Source organism: Solanum stenotomum, chromosome 6 (assembly GCF_019186545.1).
Source record: "Solanum stenotomum isolate F172 chromosome 6, ASM1918654v1, whole genome shotgun sequence".
NCBI classification, from domain to species: Eukaryota; Viridiplantae; Streptophyta; class Magnoliopsida; order Solanales; family Solanaceae; genus Solanum; species Solanum stenotomum.
The window spans coordinates 51,315,704-51,332,018 of NC_064287.1; the positions used below are offsets into that span (position 1 = coordinate 51,315,704).

Here is a 16,315-nt window from a genome sequence, read left to right on the forward strand (position 1 = left end):
TTTATATAATTGACACACTCACATTTGTGTCCACTTATATATATTTTTTAGAATTATAGTATCCAAATCAATTTACACTTATCTTTACTAAATTCATAAAATATTTGTAACCTACTCAATTATAAATTTTCAAAGTCGCATAAGTGTGATATCACCATATTCCACTATTATTAGCTTTAAGTAATTTTTAAAATATTAAGGACCTAAAACTTTAACTAATTAGTGAGTTGGAAAGCATCATCTTCCACCTTTATATGACTTGTGTCAATTATATTTGCTCATTGCACTACACTTATATTGACTAATAATTTTTCTAAATTTGATTTGTTGTGATAATTTATTACTATTTTTTAAAATTCTAACTTATATTTGTGCAAATTATTGTACACTAATCACCAATGAAATCGTGATCATACAGGAACTTGATAAAGTTTGTAGCACAATAACAAATTTTTTTGTAATTGATGGTATGTAAAACTAGATTAATTTTTACATTCCTATATATATATCCACATTATTGAAAAAAACTTATTACTATTCAAACACGTTTTTTTTTTCTCTTTAGTTAAACTTTCTTAATTCTAAATTAATTTCCCTTTCACGAAAGTATTATTTGTTTAATTTCTTTTTGATCTTTAGGTGTTTGAGTGTCTCTATTAAAATAAAATCTATTTTTTCATCTCATTCTTAATTGTCATAGTTATGATAGTAAAAATAAATGTTTTTTCCCTCTATAACTATAAACTTTTCTTATATTTTTATTTATATATATTAGCTACCAAAAGACCAAGACTAAGCTATATAAGGTACATTTTATTTAGTTTCTAATTTGTGTTTATATTATTGAAAATAAAGGAGACTTACAATATTATTGAAAAGAAACTATGACTATTCAAATAGGTTTTTTTTTTCTTTTGTCGAACTTTCTTGATTATAAATCAATTTTCTTTTCATGAAAGTATCACTTGTTCATTTTCATTTTGACTTTTACGTGTCACTTTTAAAATAAAATTTAATATATTCTCATAACATAATTTTTTTTCTCGTTCTTAATTTTCATAGTTATTATACAAGTAAACTAAAATTCTTTTTTTTTCCTTTATAACTATACACTTTTTTGGTATTTTTGTTCATAACTACCAAAACTAAGCTATATAAAGTGCGCCATATTTAATTTCTAATAAATTTTAAATTCTTATAAAAAAGAGATATTATGTTGGTAATTCATATTTTCTGAGTCAAAATTTGATCTCATTAATTTTTTGATGAGATAAATGAGATGTATTTGCACTTACGGACTTACCTATAGGCTATAGGTTACAAGTTCAAGCAATGAGAATAGAAAAATTATTTAAATGAAATATTTTAATTTTAATCACGTTCCAAATATAAATTAGTCGAATAGTAGCCATAAATATATGTATGTAATTTTTTTTTAATATGTATTTGGTATCTACATTTGTGTTCAATTAATTTTGATTCGTATCGCATAGTATACTATTCGGGGAACAACACTCCCTACTAAAGATTTTTGTATATATTTAAGAAAGAGTCGAATCATAAGTATCATATAAGGGTCTATTATAAGTAGTCTTATGATATTATTTTTGTGGCTTGAAATAAAAAAAACCGTACCGTGATAGTTTATTATAAGCCGTCTAAACATGTTTTTTCACGAATCAAACTCGTAACGTTCTAATCTACTTCCCCTATTTATTAAGTAGTACTCCCTCCGTTTCACAAAGAATGATCTCCTTTTCTTTTTAGTCAGTTTAAAAAAGAATGACCTCTTTCCTTTTTTGGTAACATTTTACTTTTTGCTTTCCACGTGGCATGTTTAAGACCACAAGATTAAGGGCAATTTTGTACATTTGACATAACTTTAATTTAGGACCACNTTCACGAATCAAACTCGTAACGTTCTAATCTACTTCCCCTATTTATTAAGTAGTATTTATTTATACAAAAAATAAAATAAAATAAAATAAAAATATTTCTCCATTATTTATTGCTTTTCAGTGCCCTCTTCCTCTGTGTTCCTCATTCGTCGACCAGTGGCTCCGCCTCGTCTCTCTCCGGTAAGCTTCATCTTCAATTTCTCTTCTTTTTTTTTTTCTTTTCTATCTACATATATTTGTATATATAATCTCAATTTCAATCGGTTTATTTTTTCTGATTTTTTTGGGGTTAAATTCTAGGGTTTCGATCCTGCGAAGAACGAAGCTTTAATCGAGCAAAATCGGCGTCAATTGAGAGAATAGCACAGTTTCTAAGGCTTTATTTTGCAAGACTCGAGCAGCCACGGTAGCTTTGTTGGTGGTTTGAAGGTTGTATTAGAGAAAAAAAGAAAAAAAAATCGAGAAAGTTAGGGTTTTTAGTTGTTGGTGTTTGTTTATTGTATTTCGTTTGATTGTAGCTTATCTCAATTTAATGAGAATTTGTCTAAAGTATAATACTCATAAATTTTCTTTTTTCCTTTTTCAGTTTTGATTTTACCCTTCTTTTGTTTCTCCAGTTACATTCGATTGTTGTAAGTGGATTATGAAAAAAAGAGAAAACAATTTGTGATTCAAGGTTTATTTTGTTATTATATGCAAAAAAGATAAGAGCTTTATAGCGTTTTGCTGTGTTTTTTCAATTGAGTAAAAAAGAAAAAAAGAGAAATAGTTATTTGTGTTCTCTGGAGAGGATGAGTAACACTGCATATGGAATATCTGAGCCAATTTCAACTGGTGGACCCTCTGAATTGGATGTTGTTAGAAACCGCGAACTGGAAAAGGTTTGTTCTTGATTTACCTTATGCTTTTGATTGAAAAATAAAATAAAATTCTGCTGTGTTTGTGATGGGTTTTCAGATTATGTATAAAGAATACTATGGTTTAACAAGTTAAGCAGTTTCCCCTGAATTTGAATTCATGGTAGAGTTGATTTTGCATAATTCAAAGGTTATAAACTGTGAGGTTGTGTGTCGTCCACTTTGTTTGTTGAGCTGATTTGTAAGTTAAAAGTTCCATTGTATACTTGTTAAATACCGAGTATATCAGTTGGAACATATGGATCTTCAAAGAGATTTGCTGTTCAACTCCAAAAAAACCAAACCCGTATATCTATGAGTATGAGTAATTATAAATACTGTTTTTAAGTAACCTGCAAATGTGGCTGAGTTGGTTGAGCAGGGATCTCCCAAATGGGGGGTCTCTGGTTTGAAACCCATGCATGCCTTCTCATTCGAGCTCGTCGCACGAGGAGCCTAGTGTGGTTTAACCCTCCTGTGCGGTTTGCGGTCTATTACACTATAGCTGGGCTATTACACTAGAGTGGGGTTTACCTTGTGCACTGCAGGTCCATTGTCATCGTAGTTGCTGTTTTAACGTAGCGGTGATAATAAAAGTTTTAAGCCAAGCAAATTAAGCTAAGGTCTTAACTAAATACTTGTATAGGTAGTTTAATACTTCACATAGATACTTTTCAGAAGGCTTGTCAACTGTATGCCTATACCGAGCCTAAACTAGTGTTTAGTAGAAATGTTTTGTATTTGCTTGATTAATAAGATAGGATATTCAATTTTGAAGTTAACCAGACATAACCATGCTTTCTACTTATGGCATTGAGAGGGTGCTTTAAAAATCAATCTAAGCTGTGATTTAAAATCAAGCTAAGTTTTCCTTCTCAACCATGCTTTGTTTTGCCATTGAATGATTAAAGTGACACAAACTAGTTTCCCAAGGAAATGATGTCTGGTTCAAGAGAGAACAATGTTTGAACCTAAATATGATTTCTGAGATACTGATATATATATATATATATACACACGCCTCCACATGTTTGTGTGCGTGAGAGAGAGATTGTATTTCTTAAAAAATATCTGATGAGGACTGCACTTTTTCAGTTTCTTGCAGATGCAGGTTTATATGAAAGTCATGAAGAGGCCATTAAAAGGGAAGAAGTGCTAGGGAGATTAGACCAGGTTTTTCATATTTTTGAAATTAAGAATTTCTAGTCTTCTATAACTAAGTCATTAATTACTGATTTTGGAGTGAAACAGATTGTGAAGACGTGGGTGAAAAATGTCTGTCGTGCTAAAGGCTTCAATGATGACCTGGTGCATGAGGCAAATGCAAAAATCTTCACATTTGGTTCATATCGGCTTGGTGTATGTGTCTCTTTTGTCTTGTTTATTCCCTTTGTTGGATTCAACTTGTAGCATATGGTCTGACGCTTCTGTTTGTTTGTCTATGGCTCAGTACTGTAACAACTTAAATTGAAGATTTTTTTTGGGGGGTCGGGGTTATTTGCTTGATTGGATATTTAGGGAGTACAAGATTTCCTCAAGTTAAAGGCAGTTGCATGTATAATAAATTTGTTAAATCTAATATAGAACTTGGTTGAGGAGTGCGCATTTGGTCCAAAACTTGTCGGCAAGCCCTTGCAGACCTTTTAATTTATAGCGTTCTTGTGACAACTTCAGTAAGCAAGAATAATTAGGTGTTTTTACTTCTCCATCAACTGGATACAACCTCTCTTCCCCTGAGGTAGGGGTAAGGTCTGCATACACTCTACCTTCCCCAAATCCCACAAAGTGGGGCTACATTGGGTATATTGTTGTTGTCCTGTCAATTCTATTTTGTTATTTATTAGTTGGTTTTCCAACTTGGCCCTTTTCATCATTCTTTTTTATAACCATAGTGTTTTGGGCCAACTTGCACGCAACTCGACCAATTTGAATGTGGTATTTTGCATCTCCTACTAGCAGGTATCATGCAACTCTGACTAGCAGTACCAAGGTTGTGAACAAATGGAGAAGAAATCACCCTAGTGTTTTTGCCTCCATTGGGATTCGAACTTGAGGCCTCATGGTTCTCAGTCTGCTTAATTAACCACTAGGCCTCACCCTTTGGGTTCCTTGGTCTTTTTTCTCATCATTGTGATGCTTAGCTTTTCAAATTTGGGAAATTATGGGGCTTGCCTAGTGTGGGTGGGCTTGCCTAGTGTGGGTTACCTCTCCTATGTGGTTTGCGAGCTATTGCATAGGAGCGGGGGTTTTACCCTGTGCGCACCCAAAGGGTAGCGGCTCCGGGTTTCCCTTGTCATAAAAAAATAAAAAAATAAAAAAAATTATGTAGTGATACTTTGTAGTAGCTGTCACCCTTTTTTCAGGCAGGATTCGGGACTTAAAATTGGAAGGAGAGACTTTAGATAGTGAACATATTACATTCTAGTATTGTGATTATATGTGTACTTTACACAAAAGGTGACTTAAGTCTATAAAGACAAAAGGAGTATTTTGTACATTTATATTGCTCGTCTATTTTGTATATTATATTGCTTGGCTTATCTTGCTTGCCGGGTAGTTTTTACCCCTTTACTTTATCAAGTTGAACTTTTTTGTGTCGTTTTTAACAGGTACATGGCCCTGGTGCTGATATAGACACACTATGTGTAGGACCTAGACATGCGATGCGTGATGTAGGATGACAACCTTTTCAGTTTACATCCTTTAATTTTAGGATTCTGTGCTGAAGGTTGATGCATTTAATATTCCTCTTTACATTGCAGGACTTCTTTGGTGAACTTCATAGAATGCTTGAAGAGATGCCTGAAATACAAGAACTTCATCCTGTTCCTGACGCTCATGTTCCTGTTATGAAGTTCAAGTTCAATGGGGTTTCTATAGACCTTCTTTATGCGAATGTATCACTCTGGGTTATTCCTGAGGTATGATTCTCTTGTATGTGATTCATTATACTCTTGCTTTGAGATGCACCATCCTTGGTAGTTCGAGAAAATTTGTCTTCTGATGTGCATTTGTGATTTGACTTTGTTATACGCTTCTGCATATTGTCTTCATAATTGGTGAACCTAGCATGGTGGGTTCAGCACCTCATGTTGGTGTTTTTACTTTTTCATTTTCCAAATTAAATTCCAAAGTAGCCAAGGAAATGCGCGATATGTTTTACAACTTAGTTGGGATGATGTAGGTCGTGTGGCATATCCTTAAGTTTGCTTATTGCAGTGGTATGGAAAGAGACAAAAGTGGAAATAGAAAAATAGAATTGCAGCCTTTATTACAGTTTGTGGATTTTGTGGAGATAGAGGATGTTTGAAGGGGAATTTGTCTCCTACGTAGAAACTGGCGGGTATTCGGCTTTTTGGTGTAGAATGTCACTTGCAAATGACATGGATGTCTCAATAGATTTTATTAGCTCCCTTCAGTTTTTATTTGGATGCAAGTAGTAGCTGGTCAAGGGAAAACTACTATGGTTTTGCTGTATCTTTAAGTATCAACTTGATGCTTATGAAATAACAATGGATAGGTATTGGGAACTGCACCTGGTCATCTTATGAGAATATATGTTTGCTTTAGGCTCTTAATACTAATTGAACATTAAATCTTATTACTATACTATATAATTTGTGCATAATTACTTGCTACTTCTCCTGGCTCTTGGTTGTAAAATGCAAATTAGTATGTTTTTTCTGCAATTGCACAAGGACTTCTGGAACTCTTGACTGCTTCAAAGTATCTAAATTTTATTTTCTCAAGAGAGGTTTATTAGTTTCTTGTTTACTTTTTATAAATCTGAAATATACACTTGCCTATTCCTACTTATCTTTGTAGTCACCTAATGTTATCCGTTATCAAGTAGTGTTCAGTTATCTTCTGTCCTGTTGTGTGCTGATGACTATACTGTTTTCCTGTATTTGTAAGATCATAATTCTCACTAGTGTTATTGTCATACTATTATTCATCTGTAACTTGGGTATGCTGTTGCATAAATATTTTAATGTTTGAACTTCTCAAGGTGCACTGTATTACATTTTAATCCTATTTTTCTGTCGCAGGACTTGGATGTTTCTCAGGAGTCTATACTACAGAATGTGGATGATCAGACTGTTCGTAGTCTTAATGGATGCAGAGTAACAGATCAAGTTTTGCATTTAGTACCGAATATTCAGGTTTTTCCCTTACAATTGTGTAAATATATATGATTTGAAACTTTATGCTTAATCCCTCCCTTTGGTCCCTGTAGAGTTTCCGCACCGCACTGAGATGCATGAGATTGTGGGCAAAACGGCGTGGAGTTTACTCAAATGTAAGAATCCGTCATGGCCCTTGTATAATTTTATTCGTCCTTAAAAGGTGCAGTACCTGCCATCTTAGTGAAAGACAGTTCACCTCTCTTAAACTTGTGTCACTTCTATTTTGACCAGGTTACCGGATTTTTAGGCGGTATAAATTGGGCACTGCTTGTTGCTAGGATTTGCCAGCTTTATCCTAATGCAGCTCCTAGCATGTTGGTCTCTCGGTTTTTCAGAGTCTACAGTTTGTGGCGCTGGCCAAACCCAGTTTTGCTGTGTCCAATAAATGAAGGATCTCTAGGGCTGGCCTATTGGGATCCTCGGAGGAATTTCAAAGATAGGCAGCATCTAATGCCGATAATAACTCCAGCATACCCCTGCATGAATTCGAGTTACAATGTTTCAACGAGTACCTTGCGTGTCATGATGGAAGAATTCCTTAGAGGGAATGAAATTTGTGAGGTATTTATGTGTGCTCAGTGATTTGGGGTTTACTGCTATTTCTATTCTACTGAATGCAATCATTTTGATCTGCAGGTTTTATTTTCTTATTGGTTCTATTAATTGAACCCATTTAGTTTCTATTATCTAATACAACATCAAAAACAAAACTATGATTTAGGAATGTTTCTCAATCATGTTTTTGAATTGAGGTGTGGCATTCTGTGGGAGTACCATCTTTGGTTTAGTAGAAGCATTTGCTCAACTGTCTTTATCACATGATAAATCACCTTCTGCTTACTTTAGTTTCAGTGTTCCATGTTTTCGTTGCTTAATGCATGTCATAATTGTTGTAGTTTGGTAGAGTCGGATTGAAGTAGCCTGCAATTATGTAGCTCCATATGATTCAGAATTTTCCTTAATGACTATATTTACCTTACGTCTCTTACATCCCTGGCAACAAGGGTGGCATAAATTAGAGCTATATATGTCCTTCACTCTCTCTCTATTTTTATTTAATATACAAAATACAAGTAAAATTACCAGTTTCAAAAAAAGAACAAAAAAAAAAATTCAAAGTAGGCATAATATCCCAAATGTGATGCCTATGGAATGCTACATCTTAACCCTAACACCCGAGATAGTAGCAGCAGAATTTAACTTGGTGAATATGCTTGATTCTAATAAACCTTGGGAGAAACTAAGCTCCGCTATTAAGACAAATGTCTATGGTTATATAGTCTTAGTATTTTAGTCTTGATTCATACCCCAGTTGAATTGTAAGCATTCAACTGTAGTCTCTAGTGCATACTGCAATCTAGGAAGGGGCGTTCTTACCCCCTAGAAAATTTTAAACAGCCCTTCCTATACAACAACAACAACAACAACAACATACCCAGTGAAATCCCACTAAGTGGGGTCTGGGGAGGGTAGAGTGTACGCAGACCTTGCCACTACCTCGTGGAAGCCCTTCCTATACATATAAGTAAAATTAGAATTCATGTCATATGAAGGTTAGAAGCTCTGCTGTCACCAAAGATTACTTCATCTCAGCTCTTTACTGAATTTCATTCAGTTTTTGCTCAATTGATGTTTGCATTTTCCATAATTTAAGGCTTAAATGTTTGCTTTGGAGGTTCAAGCATGTGTGTATATTGAATTTGGTGTTCATGGTTATTGTTACCATTCTTTTAAAGAAAGAATTTGGTGCTCATGGTTAAAATACTTGATCTCCTAATGTCTTTTTAGACTGTTCATTTGATTTTTGTGGCACTGATGCTCTACAGTTGTGACTTCTATTCTAATCCTATTGCTGTTATCTTCCAATTGTTATTCCTATTTTAATCAATTTTGAGGTTTTCTTTCACTCACTTACTTTTGCGTGTATACAGGCAATAGAGGCTAACAAAGCTAGCTGGGGAAGTCTATTTGAGCCTTTCCCTTTCTTTGAAGCCTATAAAAACTACTTGCGAATAGACATAGCTACAGAAAGTGACGATGACATGAGGCAATGGAAAGGATGGGTTGAATCTAGGATACGCCTGCTTACTCTAAAGGTGATGTTTCTTTTCTTCTGCTTCACATTTTGACGGCTTCAGCTCAGCTGCTTCGCCAAAGGAACTGATTGTTGAAGCTTCTTTTCTCTATTCATCCAGATTGAGAGAGACACAGTCGGTGTACTTCAGTGCCATCCACATCCGGGTGAATTCTCAGATAAATCTAAGCCATTTCACCATTCTTATTTTATGGGATTGCGCAGAAAACAAGGTGTTAATCCTCAACAAGGCGAACAATTTGATATAAGGTCGACAGTTGAGGATTTTAAGCGAGATGTATATGCATATTCTTTTTGGAAATCTAGCATGTGGATTCATGTGTGTCATGTAAGACGAAAGGATCTTCCTGACTTTGTCTTCTCGGGAGGAGTACGTCCAGCTCAGCCTGCAAAAAGTGAAAGCCGTTCAGGCTCAAGATCGCTTGGCTCTGCTAAAACAACATCTCCAGATGCTGCTTCTAGCAGAAAGAGAAAACATGACGAAGTTAATACAGGTTTTAGCCCAAAAGGCAGTGATGCCAGCTCACCAGGTGAAACTAGAGAGTTGAAACGCTTTGAAGCCGATATTGGTGATACTTCGAGTACTACGCTTGTTGATAACCAAGTTGAAGTTTCTATCAAAAGCACATTGCCTGGGCCTGTGCCCGCGCCTGCATCTGGTGCCGCTGTAACAGAGACAATAACAGTCGTGCAATCTGCAGAACTGACTGTGGGCCAGCAAAGTGGACCCCATGGTGTTGAAGATCTTGGGTATGACCTGGAGTTGACAAATGGAGTTAAGCATTTTGATGGGGCTAATGAGCTGCAGACAGAGCCCCCTACACCAGAGCAAATTGTTGGGGCAGCAACATCAGAGGAAAAGGACAGAATTGGTGGTTCTAGCAATAATGTCCTGCAAAGCGAGGGCTTGGAAGAACTTGAGGTTGTTTTCTAACTTCATAGACTTCAATTTTAATCCCAAACGTGTCGAATACTTGTCTTTGGAGATCCTGATTTTGTGCACCCTCAGTCTCTCCATACACAGTTGCATTATACAAATATCCTCACTTTTCAACTTTTTTGGCTGCATCATACCTAGACTATTTTTTGTACGGATAATGTCTCTGACAGAGACCAACATAGTGTGCCTTTTAGAATTTTAACAAACCAGTTGATTGTGCTTTTCTTTGATGTGACTTTTGTCCCTCTCTCGCACTCTTACTCAAGCTGTCATATTAGGAAAAATTATCTTATTCTTCTTGGCCCTAAATTATTAGTTCTGTTAGTCTTTTTGGAATTGATTGTAAAAATTGGCAGCATTTTGTTGCTGTGATTTGTTGAAATCAAAAAGTGTCTCAGACTAAATTATTAGTACTGTTGGTCTTTTTGGGATTCAAAGACATAAATTTGGTCAAATTTAGAAGCTTGATATGTTCAAAGTTGCTTTCCTGAATAAGTCTTTAACTCATGTTTTCCTCCACCTCTTGTCTCCCTTTTTCATTTAGTATTCGCACTGAAGAATATTTCAGGAGCTTTAATAAAGAGCTCTTTGTTAGACCACTCTATTTCTCTGTGACTCGATTGTATGCTTTAGTAAGCTTGCCTGCTACATCATATGAGTAAATGTTGTATGCAAACTTCTAATCTTTTGCCTCTTTCTCCTTTCCCCTTAAAAGCCGATTGAGCCAGCACCGTCCTCCAGCATTGCATCTGCTGCATTTGTGGTTCCTCAGAAGCCTCTCATTAGGTATTGTATCTACTACTACCAAATTGAATGAGCGAACTTTTCTAGAGGCACATTTAGATTTGTGATCTATGCACCACTTTGCAGGTTCAATTTTACTTCTTTGCGGAAAACAACTGAGAGCACATGAAGAAATGTGCAGTGACCAGATGCTGGAGCTCGAAATACATCAAATACTCCTTTACATGAAGCATTGGAGCTATGTAAAAGACGCAGGACCAACAAAAAAAACGGAATAAAGAAAAATGAGAGCTGGAATCCAATTTTGGCTTGGAGGTGCCAGTACATCTTGCAATTTCTTAGGCTAAGCCATGAATGTTTTTAAAGCAAAAAAGAAAAGAAGAAAAAAAGAAAGAACTGAATCCAATTTTGACTGAAATTGGATTTCTTGTAAATTTTATCAGTTGTTTAATACTCAATACCTACCTTTCATTTGGACAAGAGACTCATCCTCATGTGCTTTTTGGGTGCTTATTGTAAATTACATGGATAATATCTTATCTAAATAATATGTACTTGAATGTTATGGTTTGTGTAATTCAATTTTGGAAAAATTTAAGCAAAAATAATCATTTGCATGGTTAATATGTGGAATTTGGAAGTATTAGATAGGCTTTCGGAAACAGCCTCTCTACCTCTATGAGGTAGTGGTGGTAAGATTTGTGTACACTCTACCCTCCCAGACTCCTTTTAGTGGGACTTAGCAGGTATGATGATGTTGGAAGTATTAGATAGGCTTCTTGTGTACATCTTGCAGCCTATTGATGCTGCTAATCTTGTCATAAGACAACCTTTTCTTCTATGATTTTGTGAACATGGATGTAAGTATGTTGCTTTGTTTGGTTTAATAATTTGGTATTCGGAATTCATTGGTTTGATTGATTTAGAATTATGTCGAGCTTGCACACTAATTCTTTTTGAGTTGATGGTCTATCATAAATAAGCTCTCTACCTCTCATAAGGTAAGGGTAAGATCTGCATACGTTTCATTTTTTAGATCTCATTTATGGGATAATTTCGCGAGGTTGAATATAGTTAAGTTTTGTTGTTGTATAGAGGAATTATAATCATTATATTAATCCCTTTAGTTGGCATGGTCAAGGATGGATAGATTCTAACCATTATATCAATTCTCTTAGTAAGCATACTTTGTATTGAATATGGAGATAATTGCAAACTAATTACTCTTGTTGTTCGAAGATGTTCAATTTTTTCACTTTTTTCGAAATTAAATAAAGTGAATTTTGACTTGCGTTTAGGGATGGATTATTATCCATCTAGTTTGGAATCGTGCACCACTAATTTTATCCAAGTTTTGAATCGTTCGCTATTGATCTTTGAAAATTTCTATCATTAAATTCTTTTCTTTTCTTGACATGCGTTCTTAAACGTGGCTTTTCGCCACTCGTACCAAAATAATTATCACATTTAGCTTCTTGAGAGTTAACTTAACTCATTTTCAAAGCTAAATTTGATTAGATTAATTCAATAATTAAAATTAAGATTTAGCTATTCAAAAACTATATGAAAACTATTATAAGTTGCGATTTTGCTCATATCATCAATGTCATTAAAAATATATCTTAACCATATTGATCAAAATATTTAAGTCTTGGAAGGAATATAATTTAAAGTTATTTTGGTGCTTACTTTTGTTTTGATCTTTGAAAGAACAAGTAAACACACAAATAATTGGTGAAAAGTCATCATTAAGGGTTGAAATTCAAACATATTCATTCTTTCTTGTCTTAAATGGAGCATGTCCAATTCAGGTTGGTAAATTAGGTATTTGTGTTCAATGGACCTGTCAATTTTGCACTTGGTATTTCATACCATTGGTTTTCTTTTTTTTGTCTTTGTATTGGGTTTCGAGATATTTGTATTGAAATCTCAATTAATTTGAATTAGTGTCGTATAAGGTGACCATCAAAAAAAATTTCATATTCAAATACAAACTAGAAACCTCTAAATTAGGATGGAAGCAGAGTCATGGTCAAGTAGGGTCGAAGATATTTGATTCATCTGAATTCTTTTCGACATAAAATTATATTATATATACATAGTTAAAATTAGTTGTGATGTATATATTAGTAGATGTTGAATTCTTGTTTTAGCTTATATATATATATATATATATTTTTTTTTTCATATTTTAAATCCCTAAATAAAAATTTTGATTCCACCAAATATCGTTAGTCTCACCNATATCCAAATACGAACTAGAAACCTCTAAATTAGGATGGAAGTAGAGGCATGATCAAGTAGGGTCGAAGAGATTTGATTCATCTGAATTCTTTTTGACATAAAATTATATTATATATGCATAGTTAAAATTAGTTGTGATGTATATATTAGTAGATGTTGAATTCTTGTTTTAGCTTATATATATATATATATATATTTTTTTTTTATATATATTTTTTATTTTTTTCATATTTTAAATCCCTAAATAAAAATTCTAATTCCACCAAATATCGTTAATCTCACCACAATTATTGGGGGGAGATTGTTTTGATTATTTATCTTTAAATTTTGTCAGGAGCAAATGCAGACAAAAGAGCAACAATCAATCAACTTTCCCAATGCTGAAATTCATCAATCATTTTCTCTCATTTTTCTAAACTTAAAATGTCTTAACGATTCTAATATGCTCGGACTTTTTAAAAATATTATTGCACACTTGCCTCATTATTCAAAAGACATTCATTTAATTTGGTGCTCCATCCTCTCTCCTTTCTTCTTTTTGACACAGAGAGATTATTTGACTATTTATTAAATTAATTAGTTAAACATGATAACAAATTGTTATTCCTCAAAAGTATTTGTTCGAAAGTATCCTAAAAAAAATGAATATTTCTCAAAATAAATATATTTGAAAAGCTTAGTCGAACATGCTATAAACATTTTGTCAAATAAATTTTCAAAAGTTAATTTTCATGATCTAATTGAAAATCTTGGTGAATCTCTTAAGACAAATATATTTTTGAGGTAAATTATGTGACTTATAGGTCATGATTCAAACGATAGAAATGACCATTAATGTTGATATTAAGATAGACTGTTTATGTCATATCTCTTAAGATGTGATTCTTTCTCAAATCGTTTATAAATATGAGATACTTTGAACACCAAATTTTCGATGCTTTATTTTGAGGTAAATATCCTTGTAGAAGGCAACAAGGAATTCTACTTCAATATGCAATCCCATGTGATAATAGTGACTAGTGTCTTTTTGTTTTTATCTGATTTAAATCTTACACGTATCATTGAAAGTGATTTGATATTTTTGTACTTTTTCAAGGTCAAATTTGATTATCGGGCTTAATCTTTGACTTATTAATGGTGTTGTGGTTACCATCATAAATTGTTGTTACTCTTTTCGTTTATATTAGTTGTTATGTTTCATTTCTTGAGAGTCAAATTATATGAAATTTTTTATTAACATTTTAAATATATTTTTTCATCAACTTAACATGAAAAAAAGCTATAATTTATTTTATTTATTATATAATTTTTGAATATTTAAATTTTAAATATACATATGATTTGATCTAAATTAAATTTAACTTAAAAAAAGTCAAAATGACTTTAAATAAAGGAAACATGACAAACTAATTTGGAACGAAAGAAGCATTTATTTATTTTCGTTTATTTTTAATTCCCAATAAAGTGTGAATTCTCTACAAATTTTGATTAATTTTGTTGTTTCATGTGCTTCTCCACATTAAAATCAAAATATTAGCTATATATGCCTACCTACCACTATCTTCACATTCTTTTTTAAGTATTAAAATGGAGTCAAATTGCAACTATGGTGTGATTTTATTTTTATCTTTTATTAAAAAAGTTGACCTTAATCACAACACAATATGTGGATCATCATACAAGTGTATATGAATTTAAGTTATATATACATACAATATAATATATAAAGTTTCATTATTTAATTAGTAACTAATTTTTCTATTCATTTTTTCATGTTATGTTATATTATATGACAATATAGTAATATTTACTACATCAACAAAATATCCAGATAAACAACGTCATTATAAAGAGTTTTCACTAATATAAATAAATATAAATCACTATCATTTACAATTATCTTTAAAATCACTATCATTATCAGCTCTAATTGAATTCTATCAAGATAGTGTCATTGACCTCCACATGTTCCAACTTAAACAATTGCAATTAACAAATCAAATTCCTATTATTCAAAAGATTGAGTGGAACAAGAAGTGATTAGGCATTAACAATTATTAAAATATTATATTAGAGTGTTTTGCTGTCAAATTTTCTAGAAATTTCTAAAGTGTTTTGCTGTCAAATTTTCTAGAAATTTCTAATTAAGAACATTCTTGAACATTCAAAGTTAGTATAGGCTTTCCCCTCCCTAAGATATCCTCAAGTTTAAGTTATGTGCACGGTAAATATATAAAATATTTATCGTATCGTGAAAAAAATATTTTCTAAAATAATATACTTGTTATCGTAAACTTGATATGGTAACTTGAAAGATAACCTTAAACGTGTTGTTTCAATCACACCTTTATTATTGCTGGTGTAACGAGGTTTTAGTTTTTTTCAAGACACGATCCTAACCAAATTCAATCCTCTATAATGAATTTAAATTGCAATAATAGCATAGATTTTAACACTATCAACACATATAATCTAAATTTAATCTCATGATTATTAAAAAAAACAATCCAATTTAATATTAATGTCTTCTTGCAAAATTAACTATTATGACTTCCTTACCTGTTTTAGGAGTTTCTAGAGATAATAATAGTTGTTGAATCTGATTCTGCTGTATTTATGCCTAACTTTGAACAACCATTATTAATTTAGTATAATATAGCATGTTAGAACTTGTACTAGACTCATTAAAATAATGTTTAACTTGCTAATTAAGGACCACTAATATGACGCTTAACTGCACATATGATGACCTAATTTCGAGATTATTATTAATTAAGTCATATCGATAGCGCGTAAAAAATTGCGAAGTCTACCTAGATATTTTGATATAATTTCAAACACCATATATCTGAAGTTTTTAAAAAATTGTTAACATTATAACATACAATTTTTTTAATACAAACATGGTTAACTTTTTGAGTATAAAAAATAATACCTCCTTCGTTAATTAGTTATTTAATTCTTTTTTTTACTTTTTGAATGAGATAGGGAACTTCCTTAAATCTTAAATTAAAGACAATATCATATTTAGTGTAGTCTTAAAGGGTTTAGGGAAGGTGGGGTGTACACGACCATATTCTTATTCAATTTGATAACGATAAATAAAACACCTCAAAATATAATCAAGTATTGAAGGGAAATATAATATCATACTAAATATAAAGGAGAAAGAGTGATGAATAATTCGACAATTGAAATAAAAGGAGGACTGGAGCGAAGAAAATGACAGGTAATAATAAATCGAAGACTAAGATTAATAGAGTAATTAATTTTTTATTTTGATTTTTCATTTGGTATTTACTATTCACATT

General features: G+C 32.5%; 1 protein-coding gene across 1 annotated transcript; it reads left to right on the forward strand.

The window, feature by feature from the left end:
- The first annotated feature begins 1,937 nt into the window (after window positions 1-1,937).
- Window positions 1,938-11,337, forward strand: LOC125867495 (nuclear poly(A) polymerase 1). The gene is made up of 13 exons (XM_049548015.1): window positions 1,938-2,078; window positions 2,199-2,779; window positions 3,890-3,967; window positions 4,046-4,153; window positions 5,404-5,466; window positions 5,557-5,715; window positions 6,844-6,957; window positions 7,032-7,094; window positions 7,213-7,542; window positions 8,913-9,077; window positions 9,177-9,998; window positions 10,732-10,802; window positions 10,887-11,337. The coding sequence occupies exons 2-13, from the start codon at window positions 2,690-2,692 to the stop codon at window positions 10,927-10,929; spliced, it is 2,106 nt and encodes a 701-aa protein (XP_049403972.1). The 5' UTR covers window positions 1,938-2,078; window positions 2,199-2,689; the 3' UTR covers window positions 10,930-11,337.
- The last annotated feature ends 4,978 nt before the right edge of the window (window positions 11,338-16,315 follow it).

Bases quoted from the DNA above. Each gene is read 5' to 3' on its own strand.
- LOC125867495 (XM_049548015.1), top strand. From the start codon at position 2,690: ATGAGTAACACTGCATATGGAATATCTGAGCCAATTTCAACTGGTGGA. The intron at 2,780-3,889 runs GTTTGTTCTTGA...GCACTTTTTCAG, and splicing joins GAAACCGCGAACTGGAAAAG to TTTCTTGCAGATGCAGGTTT. The intron at 5,716-6,843 runs GTATGATTCTCT...TTTCTGTCGCAG, and splicing joins CACTCTGGGTTATTCCTGAG to GACTTGGATGTTTCTCAGGA.